Below are 27278 nucleotides of genomic sequence, written 5' to 3'. Positions count from 1 at the left end.
ATATATATATATATATATATATATATATATATATATATATATATATATATATATATATATATATATATATATATATATATATATATATATATATATATATATATATATATATATATATATATATATATATATATATATATATATATATATATATATATATATATATATATATATATATATATATATATATATATATATATATATATATATATATATATATATATATTGGTTAAACAAATGTCGATATAAGCAAAAAAATATGGTTGATGGGAAGTATGTATATTTGAAAAATCCAGTTCTCCTCTTTAACTCTACATTGAGCTCCAACATGGATGGATTTTACCTGAATTCGATACTATCTACTTGTTGATTTCAATATTTAACAGTGGTTAAATATACCATTATTGTACAATACTTCATATTGCACAATCTTCATTCTTCTGAAAGAAGCACTACAAGATAATTGACAGCTTTCTTCGACTCTAGATCCAACTAAACCACTTTTACCAATAACTACAGAAAACATGGTAAAAATTACGAGCCATTATATTACATATAGTTACCAAAATGCTCTTAATGAATTCAAGGTTGAGTTATCCAATCAACCCAATTTGGATCAATCTTTTATTATGTTTTCCTTAGTTTGTGCACTGTGTTGAAACAATAACATATAGTTTTGTGAAATAATGCATCAAATTTAATGCATCATTTTTGATTGTGTGTTCAGGGAGACCCGGGACCTCAGGGTACTTCCGGTAAAGATGGGCCTCCTGGCCTCAGAGGTTTCCCAGGCGAGAGAGGTCTACCTGGTGCCACGGTAAGAGTGCCATTGTAAGGTATATTTATCACTGTGTCCCCATTAGTTTACAACATAAACAGTGGGCAGACCTTTACTCCATGACAAATGAACCCACACATATCTACTGCCATTCACTTATTTCAAGACAGCAGCTTTCACATTTAATCTTTTGTAGTGGAAATGCAACTTGACATGTAGCAAATAAAGACTTCAGCTGCAATGTATCAAGGTGCAAGTGAATGGCATTCAAAAGATACTTGGAGTTAAGGATCCACCTGCTGTTTAATCCATTTTCACCAAAATTTAAAGGAATTTGCATGTTCTCTCGGGGCCTGTTTGGGCTTTCAATGGGTACTCCAGATTACTCTTCACATTCCAAACACATGCATGGTAGGCTGTTTGGACACTCTAAATTGCCCAGGATGTCCCCTGCCTCGTGCCTGGGGTCAGTTGGGATTGGCTCCATAACCCCCTGCGACTCCTGTAAGGATAAGCAGTTCATAAAATGAATGAATGTTTTTGAGTCCACCTCCCTGACTTTTAGTTTTTTAGTTTACACAGCATACTTTTTGTATGTTCTCAGAAGGAAATAATTTAATGACGGATGAAACAATCTTCATTTCTCTTCATCCATAGGGTCCAGCTGGTTTGAAGGGAGGCGAGGGTCCTCAGGGTCCACCTGGTCCTGTTGTAAGTATTATTTATAAATAAATATTTTCATCTTTATGAGACAAACAATGAAAAAAAATACTAAAAACAAGACAATGTTTGCTACAGGCAATATAATAATTAACTTGTTTTTATCCAACAAAACTCATTTTTATTAAATGTTTAATGACTACAGGAAAATTGTAGTCATGCAATATATATTGAAATGCAATCTGAAAACACATCATATATATATAAATGTATTAATTTAATCTATTGTAGTCTTGATACGTGGTTATACATGTATACCTTAATTTGGCTTGGGAATCTCTTTATGGCCTCATGCAGGGTTCTCCTGGTGAGAGAGGTGCCGCTGGCTCTGCTGGTCCAATTGGTCTGTCTGGCCGACCTGGTCCTCAAGGCCCTCCAGGTCCTGCTGGAGAGAAAGGTGCACCTGTAAGTATTGCTAAACACTGATTGATTTTTAGTTCCCCCTCTTTGTTCCTTCAAACGCATTGCATAAACACTGGTTTCAGGGTGAGAAAGGTCCTCAAGGTCCAGCTGGTCGTGATGGTGTTCAGGGTCCTGTGGGTCTGCCTGGACCTGCTGGACCCCAGGGTCCACCTGGAGAAGATGGCGATAAGGTTTGTCAACAATATCCCATTATTACATGTAAACCCTAGCGTGACTACTTTGTTCCCTTCTTAAGAAAGTAGCAGCTATGGTATAAATAGTATATATAGCTTCAATAATTGTGTTGACTACGGTCTGAATCTCCTAGGGAGAGGTTGGAGAGCCGGGCCAGAAAGGAAGCAAAGCCGATAAAGGAGAGCAGGTGTGTTCTGAAGAAGGTTCCTGTACTTTCACAAATGCAATTGATTATTTTCTATGCAATATGATTCATTTATGTATTTTTTGGGGGGTCTACTAGGGTCCACCAGGACCAGCAGGTCTCCAAGGTCCCATTGGTGCTCCAGGTCCTGCTGTAAGTAGAAATGATTTGTTATGAATGACAGAGCACTTATTGTTAATTTAAACAAGATGATATTAAAGTGATCTATTTTATGTTCTTATGTTGAATAATTGTAAATCATCCTTATTTGCTGTGTGGTTTGAGTCATATGAAAAATTGTTGATTCTCAGGGAGCTGATGGGGAGCCTGGGCCCAGAGGTCAACAGGGTATGTTCGGACAGAAGGGTGATGAAGGAGCCAGAGGTTTCCCCGGACCACCAGGTCCCATCGGTCTTCAGGTTAGAGCCTTTATTCCTTTCCCTGAGTCATTATAAGACAGTATTTAACAACATGTAGTGGTGGACTGAATGGAACCTTGCACAGACGTTTAACAAAACCTGTATATATTATTTGAACATCTATTCAATTATTGCCATAAATGTTAATGACTTTCCTCAAAGAGTATTTATGTATTATAGTTATTCTGCACCACATTTAATTGATTTTTAATTAGGATTCATTCACTTCCTACCACTTTTCCATTAATTGCACCAAACAACCTTCACCACTTGTCTCCTTTTGTTTATCACATTTAGCATTCGGTATAATTATACTTCTAACGATTTAATCTCAGAGGACAACTTGACACCAATGAGATAAGATCCTCGTATTGGAGGAATCGGCATGCATTAGACAGAGCTTTTGTCACCTCTTGAAGTGACTGACAAGTAATGTGAACACGATTGTCTTGGAAAACAAAACTGAGCTAGCTGGGTGAACTTTGGTGTTTAATGCATACACACTTTAGGGTTGTATATGTGTGCATTCTAATTAGAAGGAAAATGTAAGAAAAAAGCATTTAACCAAAAAGTATGATATTATACACATATTTGCTAATGTCTCATGACCTTTCTGTCATGTTAAATAAAAAGTTTGGCCTACTTTTAAAGTGTATTGAGGGGTAAAATTTTCAATTTTGTATGTGATATAACATAATATAATATAGTATACATTTGTTTTTATATCCTCAGGGTCTTCCGGGACCTCCCGGTGAAAAGGGAGAGAACGGTGATGTTGGTCCCATGGTAAGAAACATAACCGCTAATTTTATGGCAATAAGTTATCATGTAGTTACAACTGTCTCCTTTTCTGTCCATAGGGTCCTCCTGGCCCACCTGGTCCCAGAGGTCCTCAGGGTCCAAGCGGTGCTGATGTAAGTTGTACATTTTGACCCAAAAAATTAAAAGATTGACTCGTATGTTGAATAAGGTATAACAGGTGGATCTGCTTCTCTGTATTGCAGGGTTCACAAGGTCCTCCAGGAGGTGTTGGTCCAGTGGGGTCTGTAGGGGAAAAGGTACGAGTCAAAAAAGGTGTTGTTACCTCATTTGCATAGCAATCATTTTAGTCACTGAAGTTTGACTTTTTATAGGGTGAACAAGGTGAGGCTGGAAATCCTGGACCACCTGGAGAGCCTGGCACTGGGGTATGTAGCTCTGACCTTTTGTAATAAAAAGCAGTAATAAAAATGAATGGCTGAATAAATTAAGTAAAGTAATAAATTGTGTGGCACAGAAATTCAAATAACTATATTGTGTAGCCAGTATTCCAGTCTTTTTCAACTTTTAAACATACACAAATATTAACATAACACTTTTCCAAACCACTTCAGGGACCCAAAGGAGAGCGAGGAGAGAAAGGTGAAGCGGGACCCCCTGGTGCTGCCGGACCTGCTGGTGCTAAAGGACCCCCAGGAGATGATGGTCCAAAGGGGAACCCTGTAAGAATTGTTAAAACATTACCCCTAAAATTCTTAGTAGAAGTAATATTAATTCATGTTTGCCTTCTGATGATGCATGAATAAACGCCTTTTAGTAGGAATATTGGATATATTATTAGAAACAGAATCTAATTTGGTACTAACCAGTCACAGTAGGACTATGTAGTAGGACTGACAGTGTTTTTTTTCCTTCTCCCACAACTTCTTTGTCTTAACTTTTCAGGGTCCTGTTGGATTCCCCGGAGACACTGGTCCTCCTGGAGAGGCTGGCGTTGCTGTGTGTATAGAATTTTTCTTGCCAAATGGGCTTTATAGCCATTTGGACTCATTATAAGTTAATTAATGTAGCTGTATTTATACAGTACAGAAATGGTTTGCATTTTTAATGTGTAATGTATTTTAGGGCACAGATGGAGAAGCAGGAGAGAAGGGAGATGATGGCGAAACTGGTCAAGCCGTAAGTTGTTACAATCCAATATAAGAGGTTTGAATTTTGGCTGTGTGGCTTTGCTTGTTCTTCCTGGGATTTTGTGGGCCTTTTCAGGGACCCCACATTAAAAAAGAGCATCTATGTTAGGGTATTTAAGACTCAAAACTCATTACCTACAGTAGATATAGTACAGAACCCAATTTTATTGTGTTTGCTTTAGAATTACAGTTGTAGACTTTATAATAGCTTTTAAATGGTTCAGTAATACATAGTTATAAAACCCATTCACACCATTGAGTTGTTTTAATTATTTGTTTATTTTTTTGAGTATACTAACTAAAGTCACCAAGTACATTTTCACCTGTTTATCTAATGCAACAAAGGTTTCCATATGGGAGAGGAGTAAAACATTTATTCTGTGTTGGGGTTCATATTGTATATTTTTTTTCAGAAAATGGCAATTGTTAGAAACATAACATATCCTTCTTTGTTTGCTAATTTCTAGGGACCCCCAGGTCCATCAGGGGAAGCAGGCCCACCTGGTCCTCCTGGCAAAAGAGTAAGTTATTATTTCTAAGGTTTCGTATTAAAATGTATAGTTATGGGAAGACTGCATATAATTGCTATAGGCAATTGTTGTTCCTGAACCATTACTAGTGCCTTGTGTTGTTTTGAAATAAATGAGGCAGTGACTGTCCTCAACAGTTCGCTTTTGTCACGTTTGCACTTAAGCACGGGTGATTCATTTTCATTAAACATAAATTGGGAATAACAAGAGTGGGGATTTAAGAAGTGCCACCGTAAATGAAAGATGCCCTGTAGCCTGATGGGAAAAAGAAAAAAGCATTAAGATTTCAAAATTAGTAATCCTTCTTTTTCCCTACTCTGTACGTAAAAGAAATGGAAAAGGGCTTGACAAGAAATAGATCTTTGATTCCTTTAAATCCTTCTCAGAATGAGACCCATTGCAAGAGTGACATATTATTGATTCCATGCGGCTGTGACAGTTGGGACAAAGCAGATTTATAAGATGAATGTGGAACCATCGCTAACAGGGTTATGTGAGTTGCTCAGGAAATGTTGAACAGAATTTGACTTGGGATTTATGATTGTTATGCTAATTGTATTGTTAACACCTATCTTTTTAAGTTTATAAGATAAAATAAACATAGAATTTGTCATGAATTCAATATCGGCATCAGACTAAGCTGCTTTTGAGATATTTAACCTTCACGCTAGACGTGAAAATGAGCTGGTATTTTCTGCAATAGAAAAGTCACAAAATGGATTACAGCCGGCTTTATTTGAAAACCCAGGCATTCACTCACTGCCTTGCATAAGAAAAAGGAGTTTATTTTCTCAAACGTATTAATTTTATTCCCAGGGGAAATTAAAGCAATTCATTGTATTTTAACAGTGTAGCCATTAGTTTTTTCTTTTCGTTTTTTGAGTGGACATAACACAAATTGCATTTTGTCTACATCACAAAAATCAGGGTGTTATTTTAACATTGTGAACTTAATTGTTTTTTTTCTTAGCGTGTAAACTAACCCGTCTTATAATTCCTTGTATCTGGATCTAAGCCTAAAATTTCTCATTATTTTTCCTGTGCATGATTAAAACTTTGCATAATAATCATCTAAAAAGGTTTATATTTCATTGGAGAGAAAATTATTCCAAATTCTTTGTTTAAATACATAGCCTAAAGTAATAGATTTGTCTATATATGTGTGTATATATACATGTGTGTATAAATATATATTCATACATATATGTATGCATATACATATATATGTATGCATATACATATATATGTATATATATACATATATATGTATACATATATGTATATACATACAAATATATACACATGTATGAGGTGCTATTGCAAAGAAAAGGTAAAGCATGCTAGGCGCTGAAATGTTTTGAGGGGTCATAGATGATCAGGCACTTGCCTCTAAACAATGGCTGCATAATAATGTCAAATATGTGTTCAAACGCCTAATACCAATTCTGCTCTCTCTTTCCAGGGACCTCCGGGAGCTGCTGGTGCTGAAGGCAGACAAGGAGAGAAGGGCGCCAAGGTAACAAACACTTAATTAGATTTCTTCGCTTGAAGTGACATTGTTACACCGTGACTTTTACCAACTAGAACAACTTTCCCACATTTTCTGTTTCTCTCTTTACAGGGTGAGGCTGGATCTGAAGGGCCAGCTGGTAAAACAGGACCTGTTGGGCCTCAAGGACCTGCTGGAAAACCTGGTCCAGAGGGTCTTCGTGGAATCCCTGGCCCTGTAGTGAGTCTGAATACCAACAACACTACCACAAACCACTATTTCAGTGTCAATTAATTCCTTGCTTTTATTTGAAAGAATTTGGTCAGTTGGTTTGGTATTGACCGTTGATTAATGAGGCAATTAAGAGACTTTTCAGCATATTACCTGAGTATAATTTATGCTGTTAACTCAGTTTCATCAGTAGGGAACCATCCCTTAAGCACAATTATTCAATATATGTATTATACATCAATACAAATATGGTTTGAATGAATTCAGAATTTCCAACAATCTACCGTTCAACTGAAAAAAAAAAAGTACAATATCAATATTATGGTAACATTCTCACCCCTATTCAAAAAAAAGGAAATGGAGGAAAGGGGAAATATGATGGCTCTAATATGGTCATGTTTTTTATAGGGTGAGCAAGGACTCCCTGGTGCCTCAGGACAAGATGGCCCACCTGGACCTATGGTTAGTAGATCTTTCATTGAAAAGAGAATGTACTTAAGTATGCTGTGATAGTACGCCTTTGTCAGTATTGTTCTATAGTCATTATCATTCTCTCTATTTTCAACTTGCCCTCATTTAATTTCCACTTTTTCTTAGGGTCCTCCTGGACTTCCTGGTCTTAAAGGTGACCCTGGCTCCAAGGGTGAAAAGGTAAGTAATATATTTGAAAAAAAATGATACACTAATTTAATATTTTTGGGACTGAAGTAGGTATCAAGGGAGAGATTTTAATGGGATTCCGTACCATGATTGGGGTTCAGGCTATCATCATCTTCTTTTCCTCTGTCGAATTTGCTGGTGAAATATAAGTACTGACAATATTGTGACAGTCCGTATTATTCCATCAAAATTGCCACCCACGCGCTGACACAACAGCCTGAGATAGAGCAGTTTAAAACTACCGTGTGGGGGAAAAAGTGCTGTATTTTATCCCGATTTAAATGCATCATGTCTGGTTTGAGCATAACAATTTCAAAACCATTATGGCTGCACTTTAAACTGCTGTTTTTTTTTTTATTTCAGTTTGTAACCTAAATGTCAATGGATTTGAATCCTGAAAAAATGTCAGCTTTTATACACCTATGCATATTTTTCATACAGTTTGTATAGCTTTTGCTGATAAGCCCTATTTAAAAGGCAATTGTTCTTATTGTGCTTTATTATATCATTTTAAGGGACATCCAGGTTTGATCGGTTTGATCGGACCTCCTGGTGAACAAGGAGAAAAGGGAGACCGAGGTTTGCCTGGACCTCAGGGGTCAGGTGGTAGCAAAGGAGACGGCGTAAGTAGTTCATGTATAAGTACCAAATATGTCAGTTTCCATCACATTATTTCACCAATTTAGTGGGAAAGGCTAAACAAATGTCTTGGGAAAAAACTACTCATGTACCAACATCCAAATGTCAGTGTTTTAAATTAGTACAATTTATAAACAAGATAATATAAGAATAATAACATCTGATACACCGCGAAGGGAATTGCTAAAATCACATTCATTTCAATGAATCCATAGACTCTTAAGTAAATAAAATGAGTGGAAAAAAATCAAGTCCTTCTCTCATTTGCACACAATATCTAGTGTTGTTCTTATGCCAAAATATCAGTTTTTGTCTAATCTGGCATATCACTGACACAATTTTAGCTTTAAATGAACTAAGCTTAAAGGGGTGGGATTTAAGGATTTGGGTAAGAAAATATCCTCCACATACATATTTCAACACCCTAATTCTTGTAAGCTGACAACCTTTCAGAGTCTGTATTCATACCATACACTGATCTGCGTTTTGATTCCCTCATTACATGACTCTTACAATGACACTAGTCATTTGACTTTTTCTTTAATGCATGGCTGCTTCTGTTTTATCTTTCATTAGGGTATCAGTGGCTCAGCAGGTCCTCTCGGGCCTCCCGGCCCTCCTGGCTTACCTGTAAGTTTGTTCAATGATTAGATCATTCAGACATCCGTGGTGTGAGTACCAAACTGATGCCCCTGTCTTACCTCCTCTAGGGTCCTCAAGGTCCAAAAGGATCCAAGGGCACATCTGTTAGTACAATAAGTTTAAACAGATAAATTCCTTTTAATCATACACTAACTGCAACTTAGTTAATATAATTTATGTATCTGATAGGGCCCAGCTGGTTCTAAAGGAGACACAGGTTCCATTGGTCCACCAGGTCCTCCTGTGAGTAAACCATAGTCACACAGTTGGTTTGTTTTTAAAAACAATGCCCATTTCAGACATGTATAAAACACTCTATAGGGCCCACCAGGCGAAGTCATCCAACCACTGCCAGTCCGCTCCCCCAAGAAGACCAAACGTTCCAGCAACATGCAATCCGATGCAGCTGGTACCTTCCTGGACTACGGCGAGGGCATGGAGGACATTTTTGGCTCACTCAACAACCTTAAACAGGATATTGAGCGTATGAAGTATCCTATGGGCACACAGAATAACCCAGCTAGAACGTGTAAAGATCTCCAGCTCTGCCATCCAGAGTTCCCTGATGGTAGGTTTAAAAAGGGAAAATGGATGTCAAGTTGTGCACACTTAGTTTTTGTCCTTTGCAGATATACTTTTAAACATTTATATTGCTTTTTAGGTGAATATTGGATTGATCCAAACCAAGGTTGCTCAGGGGATTCTTTCAAAGTTTACTGTAACTTTACCGCTGGTGGAGAAACATGCATCTATCCAGATAACAAGTCCAATGGGGTAAGTGGCCTTGTGTTGATACACATAATCAGAAATCCTATAATGGTAAGTTTTACCAGGAAACTCTTCTATAAATATTTGCCTCAGGTTGAAAGTACACAGTGTCGTATTAAATAAAAGGCATAAACTAAACGCAAATTCGATTTTTTTTGTTAAACTAACATGTTCAAAAACATTGTGCTTTAATTTCCACAGGTTAGAATATCTTCATGGCCTAAAGAAGTACCCGGATCTTGGTACAGTGAATTTAAGCGTGGTAAAATGGTAAGTGTTTTTGTCTTGGTTGGTATGACTCAATTCCCTCATTGTTGTAGTGAAATAATTTGATATATGTATAATCAAATTACTTCACTTAAAAAGTCAACATTAAATATTTTCCAGTCAGGTACATTATCTGAATAAAAATAAGCTTTTCTTAATGACATCAAACTGAATAAAGCAACATCTTTTTCTCATACCATTCCTACACTATAAGCAATCCCAAAAGGTTATAGTGTGAAGAAGGACAGCTTCTTGTGTAAAAAAAACAAACAAACAAACAAACAAACAAAACAACAACAAAAATCATCTGAGCTTGAGAGCAGTTCAATGCAATTCAGTTCAGAGTTATGAAAACGCTGCACCAATATAACACTACTGCTGTCCTTATTTTATCCTTGAACCCATAAAAATGTCTTGTCATAACAAACACATGTCCTCCTCAATCAGACTCGTGTCCTATGGGTTTTTTTTTAGAGGACAACTTTTACAAGACTTTTTCCACACACAGTAAAAAGCAACTTTTAAAAGCTTTGTTCTGCTCTTGCATTTTGTTGTTGTTTTTCTTCGTTGTTTTTCAGTGCCAGAAGGCAAAATATGTATGTAGAAACAGTCAAGTTTTCGGAATCATTAGCAATGTTAGTGGAGTAAACCCCAATGGCTTGCATACTGACTTTGCTCTTCCTGCAGCTTTCCTATGTCGACACAGAAGGCAACAAAATCAACACGGTGCAGATGACCTTCCTCAGACTACTGACAGCCTCTGCAAGGCAAAACTTCACCTACAATTGCCACCAGTCTGTAGCATGGCATGACGCCACCAGTGATAGTTATGACAAGTCACTGCGCTTCCTGGGTTCTAATGATGAAGAGATGTCTTATGATAATAACCCTTACATCAAGGCCCTCTCAGACGGATGTGCGGTAAGACCTTTCTCTTCAAAACGATTGCGGATCTTTTCCGTCAATAGATAATTATAAGAAGAGCTTCTATTGTTGACTGAGGCATTTAATTGATAGTGGCATGGTGATTGATATTCTCAAATGCATTGCATATTATAGCCTATGAAAGTATAAAAACATTTTGCACGGCAACGCGCTCGTAACATAACAAACACATTTGAATGAACTTGAATTACGATGCAGACACACTCAAAAATAAATGTAATCTAACTTTACACTAAAGTTAATTCTAATTCTATTTTAAATTTTGACACCTTTCTTCTCCCGGGTTGGCTCTATTTGCCCCGCCTCCACCTTGACTCTCAGATGGAACCTATCGAGGGTTATTTGCTTTTCTATTCCCTTCAAAATATTCCCAAAATGATGCTCACATATGTGCTCACAATAGGATAACGCACAACGACTTGCCAATGAGAAGTAGCATATATGCCATTCGCACTGACTAATGGGGAAAATAAACACTGTAAAAATGCAATTCCACCCGATGCTTGCTGTCTGCTCAAGATAATTAACTGCAAAAAATTGTACTCTGATCTCAAATTTCTTGTAAGTCGGGGCACTGGTATGTCGAGGTACCACTCTATGTTTCAATGACCATGTATATGTATGTTGTTTTCTCTCCCTGATGTTTTTCTTTATTCAGTTTCCATGTCCCTTTTCTTTTTTTTCCAGACGAGGAAGGGCTACGGAAAGACTGTGATGGAGATTAATACTCCCAAAATTGATCAGGTTCCAATCATCGATGTCATGTTGACTGACTTTGGGGACCCAAATCAAAAGTTTGGGTTTGAAGTAGGGCCCGTCTGCTTCCTCGGCTAAATAAGAAAATGACCAGGAAAAAAAAAAAAAACTTAACAAAAACAAAGGACTTGATGGGGTCAGCAGAGAAAGTCGTTAAGGCCTCCTTAGCCCCCACAACTACTCCCCCCACAACCCACAGGCTTTTCTATGCCACATGCAAGTTTTGAATACGAGATGGTGTAGCAAACATGTCCTTTCCATGTATGTATGTATGCATAACCCAGGAGAATACTTGTTGCCCTTGTAGGGCTCTAACCACATGATTTAACCCCATCACGGAGATAAAGGTGAAGGACATTTGAAAGCTTGGCAGTGGAAGGCAAATCGGAGTAAGCTGAGAGAAGCAACGACATGGAGCTCCTCTCTGGATTCTCCAGGTGCTGTATAAAAATCAATGGTGCTTGTTCAAAAATATATATATATATTCCAAAAGAATATAGAGGTGCTAAGAAAAGAAAGAAGGTATATTTTGATAATAATAATAAAAACTGTAAGTATTTTGTACATTACTGTTATTTCCACTTTCAAAACTTGCATGTGTTACATTCTGCTTCCGGCTCCTTTATTTCAGCAAAGGAATCTTAATTCCAATTCTGCAATTGTTCTCTTTTTCTAAATATTATGTACCTTTTTCATGAGGTAAATAAAGTGAGCATCCAAAACAATTCTTCATGGCCAAATTTAGACTTTGCCCTTTGTATATATTGACAGTCCAAAGCTTGAGGTTATTTAACCTGATGACCGTTAGTGGAACATCAACACGGTAACATCTCCCACTAATGTTGTGATCCTCTGCTAGCAGCAATCATGGAATTCATTTTATTAATTTAATTCTATTTGTTGGTTTTTTTTCTGTTTTCTTTTCTTGACAGGCTTTTAATCTTGGTTGTATACCTCAGACTTTCTTGATAACCTTTTGAGGATGAAAGGATGTGATACCCTGTATATACCTTGGTTAAACAATTAAGTTGATATATTTCGGGTGGGGATTATTTTTTAAAGAAAGAGTTCCACAACTGCTAGACATCCACTGTTAAAAACCTTCTGTCAATGCAATGAGAAGCCCTTAAGGTGACCCGTTTTTTTTGTAACTAAAGAAAAAATGTTTTAATGTTGCTTTTTATAGTTCAACTAAATATTAAAATTGGATTTTAAATAACTGAGAATTGCACGTCTCATTGGTTTCTGTAAAATTCATTTGGAGTAGTAGTCCATCTACTGTAGATATGCTTTTATATAAAGGATGTTAAGTCTATTAAAAGACTCTGGGCTGGTGCAATTCCATCTCTCTTGAAACCAATAAAGTTCAGTCTTACAATATTTTTCTTTCATTCTTGTACATGGAAGCAAAAAAAAAAAAAATCTTAAATGCCACCTCTTGTTTTTTGGGGTGGGAATAGTGTTATTTTTTGCCCTTTGACAACCATCAAAAATTTAGTATTCCTGGCAAAACAATTGCTGCCCTTGAAGTAAAATTATGGGTCGTTTTATTATTTGGCTTCCACATTTTTTGCAAACTGTCTTATGAAAACTAATTATACTCCATTAGGATTGTTGCCAAAAGTGCAAATGACCATTACTCTAGGCTAGGCAGTCCAAATTATAAGTAATGACTATGATATATGGTTTAAATTTGTTTTAGTCAAAAAGAAAAATTAACAACCTCAATATCTTTATTTCTTCTCACCTTTATACTTGAAATTATTTATTCAGGTGAAGCCAATATCCAGGTCTTCTCTGAGAAATGAACTTTACTTGCCATTTTCATTTTATCGACAATGGTGAAGATACACAAAGAGAATACTAAAAGCCCACATTTAATAACATAAAAATAAAATAAAAGGAACATTTCCAAAAGTTCCATATGAAATTCAAGCTTCCATGTCATTTGGAAAATCACCATCTGTTCAACCTTGAAGATTGCTTTCATCATTAATGTGCAAAAAAAGTACCTCAAGTCTTTCATGTTGGTTTTTTTGTGCACTGCTAATTCATTTCACTACATTAACGAGTTGAAATTTTGTCGTAGCAGTCTTCTGTCAAAGTTTAGTCAAGACATGCTAAAAGATTTCTTCCTTTCGGCATTGAAGGACGTTGCAAGGCAGCAGCAAAGGCACTACTATTACATGCGTAGTATGTATTTGAGTGAGTAAATGTCAGCCACATGTGAAGCACTTTGTGCGCTGTGATGATGTGCATTCTGTAATAGTACCATAAAAGTACACTCTGTTCACCTTTATTATTTCGCTTATATGTCCTTTCTCCACCATTCCAGGGTCACCAAGTCCCATCCTCAAGGACCCTTTTCCACTACCACATCTGAATCAAATGATCATCTCATCAGCAAGGTGTCCATATGCTTCATACTAATCCCAATTACCGTATTTTCACGACTATAAGGCGCACTTAAAAGTCTTAAATTTTCTCCAAAATAGACAGTGCGCTTTATAATCCAGTGCGCCTTATATATGGAAAAAAACAGAAAACCAAAAACGAAAAACCACCACTGTCGGATATTAAAAAAAACACAAACGCCTGAACTGAAACAATACTGTTAAATATGCAGATGCCATCTTAGTTTCCAAAATCTTCCATCATATAGCTCCTCCCACACTGCAAGATTTTATACAAAAAAATTCAAAACATCAACAATGGCTGGCTCTAGAGGTGACTATGTAGTGAGTGCTTCATACCTGGAAGTCAATAGCAATTACCGTATTTTCACGACTATAAGGCGCACTTAAAAGTCTTAAATTTTCTCCAAAATAGACAGTGTGCCTTATAATACAGTGCGCCTTATGTATGGAATAATGTCATTCATTGGGGGTGCACCTTATAATGCGGCGCGCCTTGTAGTCGTGAAAATACAGTATTTGAATCAGCCTCTTTCCAATATAGTTATCCTGTCATATCTCCATGGCCCTTGCGATGATAAGCAGCTCGGATAATGAAGTAATGCATGTTTATGGATTCAATAAAATAATCTAATCAGTTACTGATACTATTAAGTGTGCTGTTGGCAGGCATCACAGCAATGATTCCCCCAAACGGCGTAAAAGTAGTAATACATGCATTATATTACCAGGAGATGTTCCCAGTGAAGCTGTTTATGAATGTTTTTCAATATGCTCTGTCTGGGGGGGAAGAAGGTCCCGGTTGATATATTTAACAGATATTGGATTATTTATTTAGTATTTCATCAACCGATCAAGAATAAATGTCTTAGAAATACTTCACACACTCTAAAATACAGATCAATATAAACACACTAGAGATAAAGAATACATTGGTCTGCTAAATTGATAAACGAATGAGACAGATGGCCCAAACTATCAATACTGATTAAAAAAAAGAATGTTCTCTGTTATTTATTTGAATTTAAGATACCGTAGGGTGGAGATATTGATTGCTTGCGCACTTGAGAAAATGATTATGATATGAGTTATCATTTTTTCAGGTCATGTGTTCAATCCTGACTTCTAGCCTTCCTGTGTGGCGTTTTCAGGTTCTTACTGTGCATGTGTGGGTTTTCTGTGGGTACTCCGGTTTGCTCCATCATCCCAAAGGCGTGCATGGTGGTTACTGACCAGTTCAGAAAAACTGCATAGGTATGTATGTGAATGCAATTTTTTTGTCTCATTGTGCCCTGCGATTGGCTGTCAATCAAATCAGTTGTACCTTGTAGTTGAGATAGGCTACAGCACCCCCACAACCTTTAAAATGGATAAGTGTAATGCAAAATGAATGAATGAAGAATTTGTGCATGAAATGGTTCAAAGCAATTTATTAGAACATTTTAATGGTATTAGAACACCAGTTGACAAATTAGACTGATGACAGAAATTGATCATTGATATCTGACTGCCTATTTAGTTCACAGTTCAACTGAAGTCCATTACAGATGACGGCACAGTTTGACAAAGGACTGCACAACCAACATTTCCACCTATGAATCCCTAGTCAACCTCTATGCATTTTTTTAAAAGTCAGAAGTCAAGAACAACAAAAGCAGCAGGAGACATGGTAATGCCACACAGCAAGAATTAAACCAAAATTCAAACATTGTTAAATATGAAGCACCTTTGCCATGACACTCCAGCTTTATTTCTGAGATAATGCTAATTAAAGAAGATGAATTTATACAGTTCATCCTACCCTGCCACCATCTTGGCAGTTCTCTCTCTCTCTCCCTCTCTACCTCTCTCTCACTCTCTACTGCTGCTTTTGCCCTCAGAGTCCTTTCCTTGCTCTCACTGACGAGAGGTGGGTGTGATGCCGGTGAGCGGACGGACATTTATTTGCGAGCTGAGCTCCCTCCCAACTCTGTGCTTTCCAAGAATCCTATATAAACCGCACTAGCCTCGGCGGGGCTGCGCATGGTGAAGTAAGAATCAAGCTCAGAGGAAAGTGGCAGCACACGGGCAGTCAGCATGCGACTCCTGTTGAGCATATTGTGCTCCTTGCTGTCCCTAACCATCTTTGGATTGTGCCCATCTATGGTAAGTGTTATTCTAACATGTTTTCAATTGATGACTTTATCACCCATTTTCCATGTTAGTGTTTCAACAAAATGTGGATTTTGTTTTTCAGCCCCCCATTGATATCAAAAGATATGTCTATTTGTAAGTTCTGTGCAATTGTGAATTTTAAAATTCCAATTCAGCAAGCAAGTTAAGTGTTGATTTGTGATTTACAAAATTTTACATCACAATTAAGCAGATTGTGTTACTTTAGAACTGAAAAAAGTTCAATAAATCATCACCAATGGTTTGCCAATTGCCAATGACTGCTTCTAAAATACCTTAATACATTCACACAGTTTGTCATTTAAACCTCTGTCAACACAAGCTTGCAAAAGTTTAATCAATAAGGCCATATGCAAACCTGTTTTAACGTAGATAATCATTTTGTTCCCTGTGGTATAAAAAAAAACAGGAGCTGTCCACATGCTAGTGCTGAAAATCCGGTTCTGATAGAAAAAAAGACCAAAAATCATGCATTAGGACTTGAAATCTTTTTAAAATTGCATTAAAAGTTAATAGGCAAACATAATCATTCATGTTTTGTGTAAAGTCATGACCTTTGTGAGGATAAGTGGTTAAGAAAATGAATGAATGAATATTATGGGTCCACAAACTGTATGCTATTTGCTGAGGGTTCTTGACAGTCTACGATTCAGTGTTCAAATATTATTTAAAAGTGTAAAATAATAGAATTACTCTAAGCCGCAAGTATTAAGCTGTCACTCATGAGCTGTCGACGTCTCTCACGCACAGTTTTACTTCTTGATGTATTGAATAAGAGTAATTTTATGCGTCACATTTTGACATGTCAATTAATTTGTTAGAGCTGCTCTTAACAAAATATTTCATTTAATATAGCAGTCTCTTGCCTATTTTGTTCCAGTGTCTTTGTAGTCTGATCCCCAAATGAGTCTTTGGGAGTTAATTAAAATATTTGCATTGCATGCCGTCCTATCTGGCCAATACCAGCCAGGTAATAACAATGTGGCAGCTAATAGAAAACCATGATCAGAATGAAGAGTGACGTTCTGTGGGATTACACATTAGGCACAACACACCTGGAGGGAACTGGTGTTTGCATAGGAATTTACTGGAAAGTTAGTTTAATCTTTACTACCCAGTTGTTATTTTAATTCACTAAAGAAACTTTTGCATAGTGCAATTTCTGCTGTCTTGGTTTTCTAACTTCCAATGGAAAATACAGAAAGTGGTTATATTGAAGCTGAAGTAAAAAAATAAACGACAACCATTGTTTGACTAAGATGCAATTGACAATTAAAAATAGAAATTATCTCAAAGCATGTAACTATCATTAAATTAGGTGAAAAGATGTATAAAATTTCAACCTAGCACCCAGTTAGTGGTTTGTAGAACATTCTAACAGAGGCTTTGGTTATTTAACATCACGTCAATGAACTAACATGCCTACAGAAGCTTAATGAGTCACTCTGAACCCAAGATTAAACGCATAGGCTGAACTAGGATTAAATTGCTAAACCACTCAGGCAACAGAAAAAGTGATGGCCATGTCTTATTAAAACTATTATAGCAAAAAAGACATATCTCACTAAAACCCTATATAGACTAATAATGGACATTTATATAATATGTTTCTGTCTGGCAATGTCTAATTTGTAGGAGACTTATTATTTTTGATTATTAGACCAATACAACACAATCATCTGGTTTTTGTATTAGAGCAGAAAACACATTATTTGGAATGAATAGACTATAGATACATATTTTCAACTGTGCAGTGGAATGAAACATGTTCCCGAGAAAGAATATATTCCACCGTAGATAAGCATTTGAATAAAATGTGGAACGAGGAATTCCAATGAATAACCGATTTTTATACCTTACCTGTATACAGTCAAATTTTAAAATAGTAGTCGTTGTTCAGGATGATAAATGACGTGCATACATGGAATTCAATTTAAAAATAGGAAGATATATTTCAAAAGAGGCATATCTGCAATGATATATTATATTTACGTTTGATGCACTTTGGAATGTACCTGTAAGAAAGTATGCCTCTTCATACATATTCCATTTTCAAAAAGATTTTTAGAGAGAACTCGCATTGGATGTATTTGTTATTCAGTCATTAAAACTGTGAAGGAAGATAATGATGGAAAAGGCACCCACATCTTGTTGGGAAGCTACTTTAGAAGGCTGAACATAGAGTAGTAATAGACACATACCTTTAGGAAGTTTGCTCAAAAAAAATTATTTTTTTGCTCATATGAACACACAATTCATCTCTGAAGTTATTGTCACATTGTTATTATGTTTATTGGTTACCCCAGATTTGTCCATGTTGTATTATGTAGTATTTTTATTATTGTTTAAGCCAAGATGTGTTTGCTTTTGTAAAAAAAATATACATTCATGTTTTGCCTGAGTTTAGAAACGATAACTGTGTAGCACACCTCGAAGAAACTAATTTCCCTTGACACGTTTAATCAAAGTCAGATGTGAAAGGAAGGATCTCATGTTTTGTTGTGCACTACCAAGCATTTCTTTCGTCAGTGTGTTACTGTTTTAATAGTGGCTCCTGTCTTTAGGCTGTGGCTATTCGTCATGGCTGTCTTCGGTGTTTGCCTCAGAATGATTAGAGAGGTGGCTAAAAAAATGGATGTAACCCAGCTTGATATGATGTCAGAGCAATAACATGGAAGTGAAAAATACACGTCAGTGACCATCTGAGTTTAGTAGCTTTTTCTGAGCACTTTGCAATGTTTTCAGAAATATTTACCTCTCTATCTTTCAACAGTTGGATTTTTTATTGTGTTTTTTTGCCCCCAAAGATATCAGCAACAAATTTACTCTTTTGTTTGTATATTTTCTTTTAGAAAAAACATTTTCCCCTATTTTTTAGACCAGGAGGGAGGTCTCAAAATCTTACTCACTTCAACGTTTTCTTAGCAAAGGGCTTTCTAAAATGACTACATCTCTGTTATTTGTGGAAATATCAAAAATACATTTGTTAAGTAAGCAAATTATAACTAATAATAATAATATGCACATTAATCTTTGAAACTTGGTTTTATTTAATTTGCCAGGAAGCCATATTGTATTTAATTTGAAATTCTAGGATAAGGGGGGGGGGGGGGGTAGTTTGTTTATTCCATTGGTCAATTTGGTGTTTGCTGAAAATTAAGCTATTGTTTACAAGATAAATATACATACATACATATATATTGTGGATAGCTAGTATTGAATGAGTTAGCATACCGTTTTTATTCACCATATAGCGTTAGAACAGCTTAATGCAATGTCACATCCTATTATTCTAGGAAAGCACTGAAGTAGTATCTTTCCTTTCGGTTCTTGTGCAGCAGCCTTTGAGCCCAGCTGAAGAGTCTTTGGAGACTCCTTGTAGCAGCCTGATAACAAAGAGTTGCACAAAAGCAACAGTGCAGACAAAAAAAGTGGGTTAAATTATAAGTTGATTGCAGTAAGCTCGAAAGGTTACGCCAAGCTCATCACGCCTTGACTGGAAGGTAGATAGAACATTTTTGTCATATAGTTTTCTTTTGTGCAGTATGTTTCCTGTGAACAAACAATAAAAAAAAAGACCATCAAAAGCTTGTACTGTTTTAGAAATCAAGGTGGATTCCAAAGCAGGATAATTTCAGTATATAAAAATACAAGTAAAACTCTCAGAAAGGAAGTTATGCCTGAAGCACTAACTGCACCATGGCTCTTGTAAAAACACTAATGAGTACATTGTGGAAGGGTGCCAAAAAGCGCTTCATCCACACACACAATGAGGGAAAAAAAGGTTTATATCTGATTGCTTTCAACGCTATACTATTGGGTTCTGCTGTCGGAACAACAATTCCTAGCGTCATTTTTATTACTCAATTTTGTGGGGTTTTTTTTACATTTGTGCATGTGTACACTGGAAACTGATTTTTTTTTTTTGCTGCTAGTATGTTTTTATTCATGTTTACAAGAGTTTGTGTTTTGTACAGGCAAAGAAATATGTATTTTTTTAAAGAATGATAATAGGGAGTAAAAGAAACTTTGACCTTGACTGTGTATAGATTGATTACAAAGAATATACTCAGTAGAGCTTTACCAAGGTTATAGTGTTAACAAAAGAGAAAAAGATGAGGCCTAATTTGCATTTGTTTACCCAAGAACTTTGTTTGTACAACATTTTTTTTTTGTAAAATCTCATTAAACTGGCTAGCAATGATTTTATACTATACCCTGCCTACTGCCTATTGTTGGCATGGATCGGCTCCAGCACCCCGCAACCTTTGTGAGCAGTAAATCAATGACTGAATGAACAATATAACAAAAAAGGCTAGATTATGAGAGTTATACTATATGGTAAAATATTTCATTATTAAAATGAAATAAAAAAATATATATCAGAAGACAAAGACAAATTATGAATGGAGAAAATAATTGCAAATCAATCTAATTACATTATCTACAGGGGTTTCATTATAATCTCATTCTCCAGTGCTTTCCAATATGCTGTGCTTGTTCCAAATTTGGACGTTTGAGTGATGGTGGTAATATTTAAGCAAATGAAGAATTATTATGGCAATGAATCTCGCAACCATCTGACAGCTAAATTGATCTTTTGTATTTGTTCCTAGAATAAATTTGAAATGGAGACAGCTTTTAAGTTACAATACACTAATCCATAACAAAGAAACATTGGACATTTTCATGTGAATTTAGAATCACCACATTTAAAAGAGCAATGTTTACTGTCACCATCTTCACCACAGTATCTTGTTTAACCCACTCTTCAATCACTAAGGAGATTTCTATGCACGCAAACGCTTCCAAAAAGGCTTATTTTTCCTTTTCAAGATGCTCTACAATTTTTTCTGATGTTACTCAAAGAAGCCCTTCATTTTCCTTCAATTATTTGTATTCAACCACTTCTTCATTTTACCTCTTTGACATTGTATAAGTGGAGCGCAAGTTCCCAATTTTACTGAAAAATGGAAAGCTTGTAAAATTCAAAATTCAACTATTCTTTTGTTAACTGATTTTTGTGCTGACAGACCATTGGACCAAAGGAGGGTTGGCAGGTATACAGCTCTGCCCAGGATGCCGATGGGCGCTGTATCTGCACGGTAGTGGCGCCAGAACAGAATTTGTGCTCCAGAGATGCTAAAAGCAGGCAGCTTCGTCATCTCCTCGAGAAGGTAGGCCCTTTTTAAACAGATTCTAAATTCTGAGTGCATAGATAATCCATTTCTCAATCAATATATTCATATCGCCATCCTTGCTATCAACCATTTTCTTCATCATGATGATGTTGCAGGTGCAGAACATGACTCAGTCCATTGAGGTTCTGAATCTGCGAACTCAGAGGGATTTTCAATATGTGTCGAAAATGGAGAACCAGATGAAGGGCCTGAGGACAAAATTCCGGCAGATTGAAGATGACAGGAAATCATTCGTGGCCAGAAACTTCCAGGTTTTTGTTGTTGTTGTATATTTAATAATCTGAGATTTGAGTAAATTGTATCTCACTGTTACTTTTCTATTGTATTCTGTCATTTAGGAACTTCAAGATAAGATGGATGAGCTGACACCAATGATTCCTGTGTTGGAGCAGTATAAAATGGATGCTGCACTTATCTCCCACTTTAAGGAAGAGATTAGGAATCTGTCATCAGTGTTGACAGGCATCCAGGAGGAACTAGGTGTATATGACTATGATGAGCTCTATCAGCGGCTACTGCGACTGGATCACAAGCTTCGTAGTTGTATGGGAAAACTAAGTGAGTGTAGTTTGAAGACATTTTTATTCGGGGAAAATTGACTTTTTAATGGCTCATACACACAGATTTGGGTTTATTAAGTATTAAACTGCACAAAGTACACAGTTTGTGAGATTCAAAGTCTCAAACCAATGAAAAAGTATTGCTCATACACACAGATTTGGGTTTATTAAGTATTAAACTGCACAAAGTACACAGTTTGTGAGATTCAAAGTCTCAAACCAATGAAAAAGTATTGCTCATACACACAGATTTGGGTTTATTAAGTATTAAACTGCACAAAGTACACAGTTTGTGAGATTCAAAGTCTCAAACCAATGAAAAAGTATTGCATTTATCTTAAAATAATACTATATTATTACTTAATTCGAGACTACATATTCTGATTTGTCTTTTTAACCTTCATGAATTCCCTTATAATTCACTCATGTTTGTTAACTCAATGTATGTTTATTAGAAATTATAATTGTGATAGCCTTTATTTGAGCTATTTCTATTGTCCACTATAACACAATACATTCATAGAAAATGTTATAGCAATTCCTTGGTGGTGCAAATTTAATATACAAGCAAGAGTCATCTAAAACACACATTTTAAACCAGTCACTTTCAATCACTTCCATTGACTTCTGCATTTCTTTGTTGACAGCATGTGGAAAGTTAATGAAAATCAATGGACCTGTTACAATAAAAACCTCTGGAACCCGCTTTGGGGCATGGATGACCGATTCCCTTGTATCTACAAGACACAACAGAGTGAGTTAAACGTTCTGCCTTTTCAATTATAGCTAACTCTCTTTCATATATTTTTCACGTCTGTTATACTTCTTAAGTAGTTAAATTAACAATCACAGGGCAATGGCCACATGCAATAAATCAGACAAAACACAGTCTAATTATATGACACCACAAAACAGGTTGGGTGTTTACATCAATAATAGAACCACATTAAGCAAAATAAAACCCATTGAATTACAATACAATGCAATTCATATTGACAAATTAGTCTTATCTAACCCCTTTAAATTGCCTCATTAATACCGCATTGTGGCTGTAATATTCTGTGTGTTGGATCATATTTTCATACAGCAATTTCCATGAAGTTATATATGCAACCTATTTATTAGAATAAATCCCCACCTGCTGCTTATTAGGTGGTAGGACAGTTTAGGATGATCTAGGCAAGGAAGATGATCTTTAAAATCTTTAGACTATTGAGGGACTGTGCGGTAACCTCAGTTTAAGTCTATAGAAGGGCCCCACCTTGTGGACTTTCTCTGTGTGGCTCCAGTTTTTTTAACTAGGTCTACAATGTCTTCTGTGTCTTATGTCTGTCTTGCTATTGCATCAAGACATTTCACGAATATGGGATGAAATTAATTCTAATCTAATCTAAACAAATTTATCAATCAATCTATTAATTTAAAATTCATTCATCCAACCGTTCCACTCTATCCCTACCCACTCATTCAATCTCTTTAACATAGGTTTGGTTCATGGACGGTTATACCAACAGTAAGATCGTACGAGAGTTCAAGACAATGGAGGACTTTGCGACAGGAGTGGTCGCTCGCACTTACAGCCTTCCATTCAAATGGGAGGGAACCAATCATATCGTCTACAATGGTTCACTTTATTACAACAAGTACCAGAGCAATATTATTGTCAAGTACAGCTTCGAGACAGGTACAGTATTGGCACAGCGAGCATTGGAGTTTGCTGGCTTTCATAACATGTACCCATACACGTGGGGAGGGTACTCGGACGTTGATATCATGGCGGATGAACTGGGAATGTGGGTTGCGTATGCCACCAACCAAAATGCTGGGAATTTGGTCATTTCCCAGATTGATCCGGACACACTACAGGTCCTCAACACTTGGAACACGGAATATTCCAAAAGGAATGCCGGGGAGTCTTTCATGATCTGTGGGACGCTTTATGTCACCAACTCACATATGTCTGGAGCAAAGGTTTACTATGCGTATTCCACAAAGACTTCAACATATGAGTACATAGATATTCCGTTTCTTAATCAATACTTCCATATTTCCATGCTTGATTACAATGCTAGAGAAAGAGTGTTGTATGCTTGGAATAATGGACACCAGGTCATATTTAATATCACGTTATTCCATGTGATAGAGACAGATGATGTGTCTTAAAAGTCATCTGAAACATAAAAATATTTTAATGAATATCATTTATTTATTTATTTATATCTTAGAATGTGCTTTTGGTCAGGTTTTAAACTCAAGGCATTAAAATAGAGCATGGACAAACATTTCTTAAAATATTTCTAGAAACTGACCATTAAACCTTTTTAAAAAGCTTACTGCCCATCTTATTTGAAACATATTTTAGTCTATCCCAGTTAAAAAGGGAAAATAAGCATATGAGATTACTATAGAGTATGTATAATATATGTCCAGCCTCCTTAATGTTGTTAATGCATGCATTTATACTGTGCATTATTTTTCTATAGCATTGCTTCTTGTGCTTGGTATCACTGCAATTTAGCAAATTTGTCACATTTTAAAGTCTATGTTCTATATTTGGATGTATATTTAATAAAACATTTGGTGAGTGGAACATTTCCAGGATTAAATGACAATATATAATGGCTAAAAGGATTCATTAAGTTTATTTAAGCATCATTAGGTTAAAGCAATAATGTTGTTTCATCAAGAATGAATAGTATTTATAAAGTAATTGATTTTTCTTAATAAGAATTACTTTGGTAATCCATTTTCTAAACAGTGATGGTATCGTCAGTCAGGTGAGTGCATTTGCAATATACATTACATATAATGCATTATAAATTCACATAGAAACTCATGTAGATACATTTTAAGCACACACATCATTAGTCTTTGAGGGAAAATATGCATGGGACATCACAATAATTGTCTTGTCTTTATTTTGAGTTAGCCTGCAGGCTGTTGGGGATTACTTTCTTTTGTGGAAGAACTCTTGAATGTTTAATTAACTCACCTCACCTGCAGCACTGCTCTAAATAATGGCAGATCAAGGTAAATATTAAACATTTCTGTATGTGGATACCCCAACTAATTAATGAAAAAAATACATTTAATGAAGTGAATTTCTCATTGAAAAGTATAAGAATGGTAGATATGACTATGTAGACCAGGGGTGGGTCAATTATATCCAGTGGGTGTGGTTTTTCATTCCAACCTATTAGAGAAAACCTTTCCACCAATCTGGTATCCTCAAATCAGTGGATTGCAGCCAGGTGCTTCTTGTTTCAGCAGAAAGCTCATTAGTTAAACTGTTTGTGTTGGATCAGATGCAACAAAAACCTGCACTTGGCTCCCGGTTTGCCCACCTCTAATGTAGACTATAATCTTTCTTCTTGCAAAACAACAAGAATGTGTTCATGTCAAGGTAAGTGTCCACCCTCAACACATACACATATCAAATGTTAGCCAGAGTTAACACATCAACTACCCTGAATGTTGCTGTTGTCAATAGCCACATGCAGGTTGAAATCCACGTGTAAGCCACCTGATATAGTTGTTGAATGTACTTTTTGTGCACATAATCTTTGCAACAGCAAATATCTTTAAATTAGCAACCACATTCATGCAGAGTCCCATTAATTTTATTCAGTGGACTACAATGCAACTGCAATGCACCTTTAAACTCAAAGAGAGATTCTATCGTTCATTTTTTCATTCATTTTCTGAACTGCTTTAGCTTCAAGAGGGTCGCAGGGGGTGCTGGAGCATATCCCAGCTGACTTTGGGCCAGAGTGAGAGTTTAGAGTGTCCAATCGGCCTACCATGCATGATATATGGGAATGTGGGAGGAAACTGGAGTACCCAGAGAAAACCCCTGCAAACTCCACACAGGTGGACCAACCTGGATTCTAACCCATGACCCCAGAGCTGTGAGGCCAAGGTACTAACCACTCACTCCACCGGACGCTATAGTGAACATGTATATTTATGTCCTAATTGGGAGTACATTTAATTACAGTGACACATTTTTAAAAAAATATATTAGTTTAAATGCAATATTTTGACATAGTTGCATGAACACTAATCATTTGTGTTGATGAACGTGAAAGTCATCACCACTAACTCCTATTTTTTAAAGCTTTGATTTAATAAATAAATCAATCATAACAGAGACCAAATAATAATTTGTCACCAATGTCACAGATTAATCGAAGTATCATTTGAGTTTATTTGTATGTACACATTAGTTGGAAACAATTATTTTACTGCGAAAAATGTGAACTGAAGTACATCCACTTCAGTCCTCCAATTAATTTTCATCCAATGATTGAGTGCTCTAGCATGTGGAATATTATATTAATGTTTAACCATTTCATTTTTATTCAAGACTTTTTTCCCCTTTTTATGCAAGTAGTTTAATAATGTTTGCAAATTGGCCCTTTTTGTAATAATCATCTGCACAATGTTATTGCTACACATCTGCAATACCATTTTTCTTCAAATCCATACCCTAAAAATGGTGCAATAATTCCCCTTTTTTACCTTATCTTCCTTACAATCTCATTCTCATCATTTATGAGTATTAAAATGAAATATACCTACCATAATATATTTTTCATGACCTGCAATAGACGCATACAAACAACATTCACTCCTCTACTATTATTTAAAATCAATTTCATACTTCCATCTAAAAGAAAATGAATACTGAGTGGTGAATGTGTGCTCAACATTTAACACGACATTCCAATAAACTCCATTTTAATATATTCAGTTTATTTCACCATAAATAATAGCATGGCCATCAAAATTCTCTAACAAGAAAATAAATCACAAAAGGGCGACCATGTCCTGCCTGTCACATTATGAGCAGGAGAATAATAAGGAAGGATAAAAAAGCTTTTCCATCATTTCTTGCCTTTGGGGCGCTGCTGCTGCTGCGTTGCTTGCTTGCTGTGCGCGAGTGAACGCTAAAACATAGATTGAATTGATAGAATATTTTTTTATGCTTCAGTCTCTCCTGTACACTTAAAGAATGTGAGAAAAGTAGAGCAGTTTTTGATTAAATTTAAAATAAATTAAAACAAAACAAAAATATATATACAGACACACATACACAAATGCACGAATGCACAAATGCACAAATGCACAAATGCACAAATGCACAAATGCACAAATGCACAAATGCACAAATGCACAAATGCACACATACACTAATGCACAAATACACTAATACACTAATGCACTAATGCACTAATGCACTAATGCACTAATGCACTAATGCACTAATGCACTAATGCACTAATGCACTAATACACTAATACACTAATACACTAATACACTAATACACTAATACACTAATACACTAATACACTAAT

At 36.0% G+C, this 27278-nt stretch overlaps 2 protein-coding genes across 2 annotated transcripts in view; both read left to right on the top strand.

Moving 5' to 3' along the window:
• col11a1a (collagen, type XI, alpha 1a) overlaps positions 1-12860 on the top strand; it is a 48194-nt gene extending 35334 nt beyond the window's left edge. The window contains exons 40-67 of the mRNA XM_077736118.1: positions 728-817; positions 1436-1489; positions 1796-1903; positions 1984-2091; positions 2229-2282; positions 2379-2432; positions 2591-2698; positions 3431-3484; positions 3559-3612; positions 3703-3756; positions 3832-3885; positions 4072-4179; positions 4403-4456; positions 4583-4636; positions 5115-5168; positions 6640-6693; positions 6799-6906; positions 7306-7359; positions 7495-7548; positions 8073-8180; positions 8773-8826; positions 8907-8942; positions 9028-9081; positions 9160-9406; positions 9500-9612; positions 9808-9876; positions 10561-10794; positions 11506-12860. Coding sequence (XP_077592244.1) covers positions 728-817; positions 1436-1489; positions 1796-1903; positions 1984-2091; positions 2229-2282; positions 2379-2432; positions 2591-2698; positions 3431-3484; positions 3559-3612; positions 3703-3756; positions 3832-3885; positions 4072-4179; positions 4403-4456; positions 4583-4636; positions 5115-5168; positions 6640-6693; positions 6799-6906; positions 7306-7359; positions 7495-7548; positions 8073-8180; positions 8773-8826; positions 8907-8942; positions 9028-9081; positions 9160-9406; positions 9500-9612; positions 9808-9876; positions 10561-10794; positions 11506-11652 — 2394 coding nt within the window. The 3' untranslated portion in view covers positions 11653-12860. The remainder of the gene's footprint in view (positions 1-727; positions 818-1435; positions 1490-1795; positions 1904-1983; positions 2092-2228; positions 2283-2378; positions 2433-2590; positions 2699-3430; positions 3485-3558; positions 3613-3702; positions 3757-3831; positions 3886-4071; positions 4180-4402; positions 4457-4582; positions 4637-5114; positions 5169-6639; positions 6694-6798; positions 6907-7305; positions 7360-7494; positions 7549-8072; positions 8181-8772; positions 8827-8906; positions 8943-9027; positions 9082-9159; positions 9407-9499; positions 9613-9807; positions 9877-10560; positions 10795-11505) is intronic.
• Positions 12861-15883: 3023 nt separating this feature from the next.
• olfm3a (olfactomedin 3a) lies at positions 15884-24513 on the top strand. The gene is made up of 6 exons (XM_077736008.1): positions 15884-16133; positions 21194-21337; positions 21457-21612; positions 21700-21919; positions 22569-22675; positions 23407-24513. Exons 1-6 carry the CDS (start codon positions 16065-16067, stop codon positions 24082-24084), a joined length of 1374 nt encoding a protein of 457 aa, XP_077592134.1. The 5' UTR covers positions 15884-16064; the 3' UTR covers positions 24085-24513.
• The last annotated feature ends 2765 nt before the right edge of the window (positions 24514-27278 follow it).

The sequence above is a fragment of the Stigmatopora nigra genome, chromosome 16 (assembly GCF_051989575.1).
Source record: "Stigmatopora nigra isolate UIUO_SnigA chromosome 16, RoL_Snig_1.1, whole genome shotgun sequence".
Taxonomy (NCBI): domain Eukaryota; kingdom Metazoa; phylum Chordata; class Actinopteri; order Syngnathiformes; family Syngnathidae; genus Stigmatopora; species Stigmatopora nigra.
The sequence above is the reverse complement of the archived record's forward strand: the minus strand, read 5'-3'. Positions and strand labels throughout refer to the sequence as shown.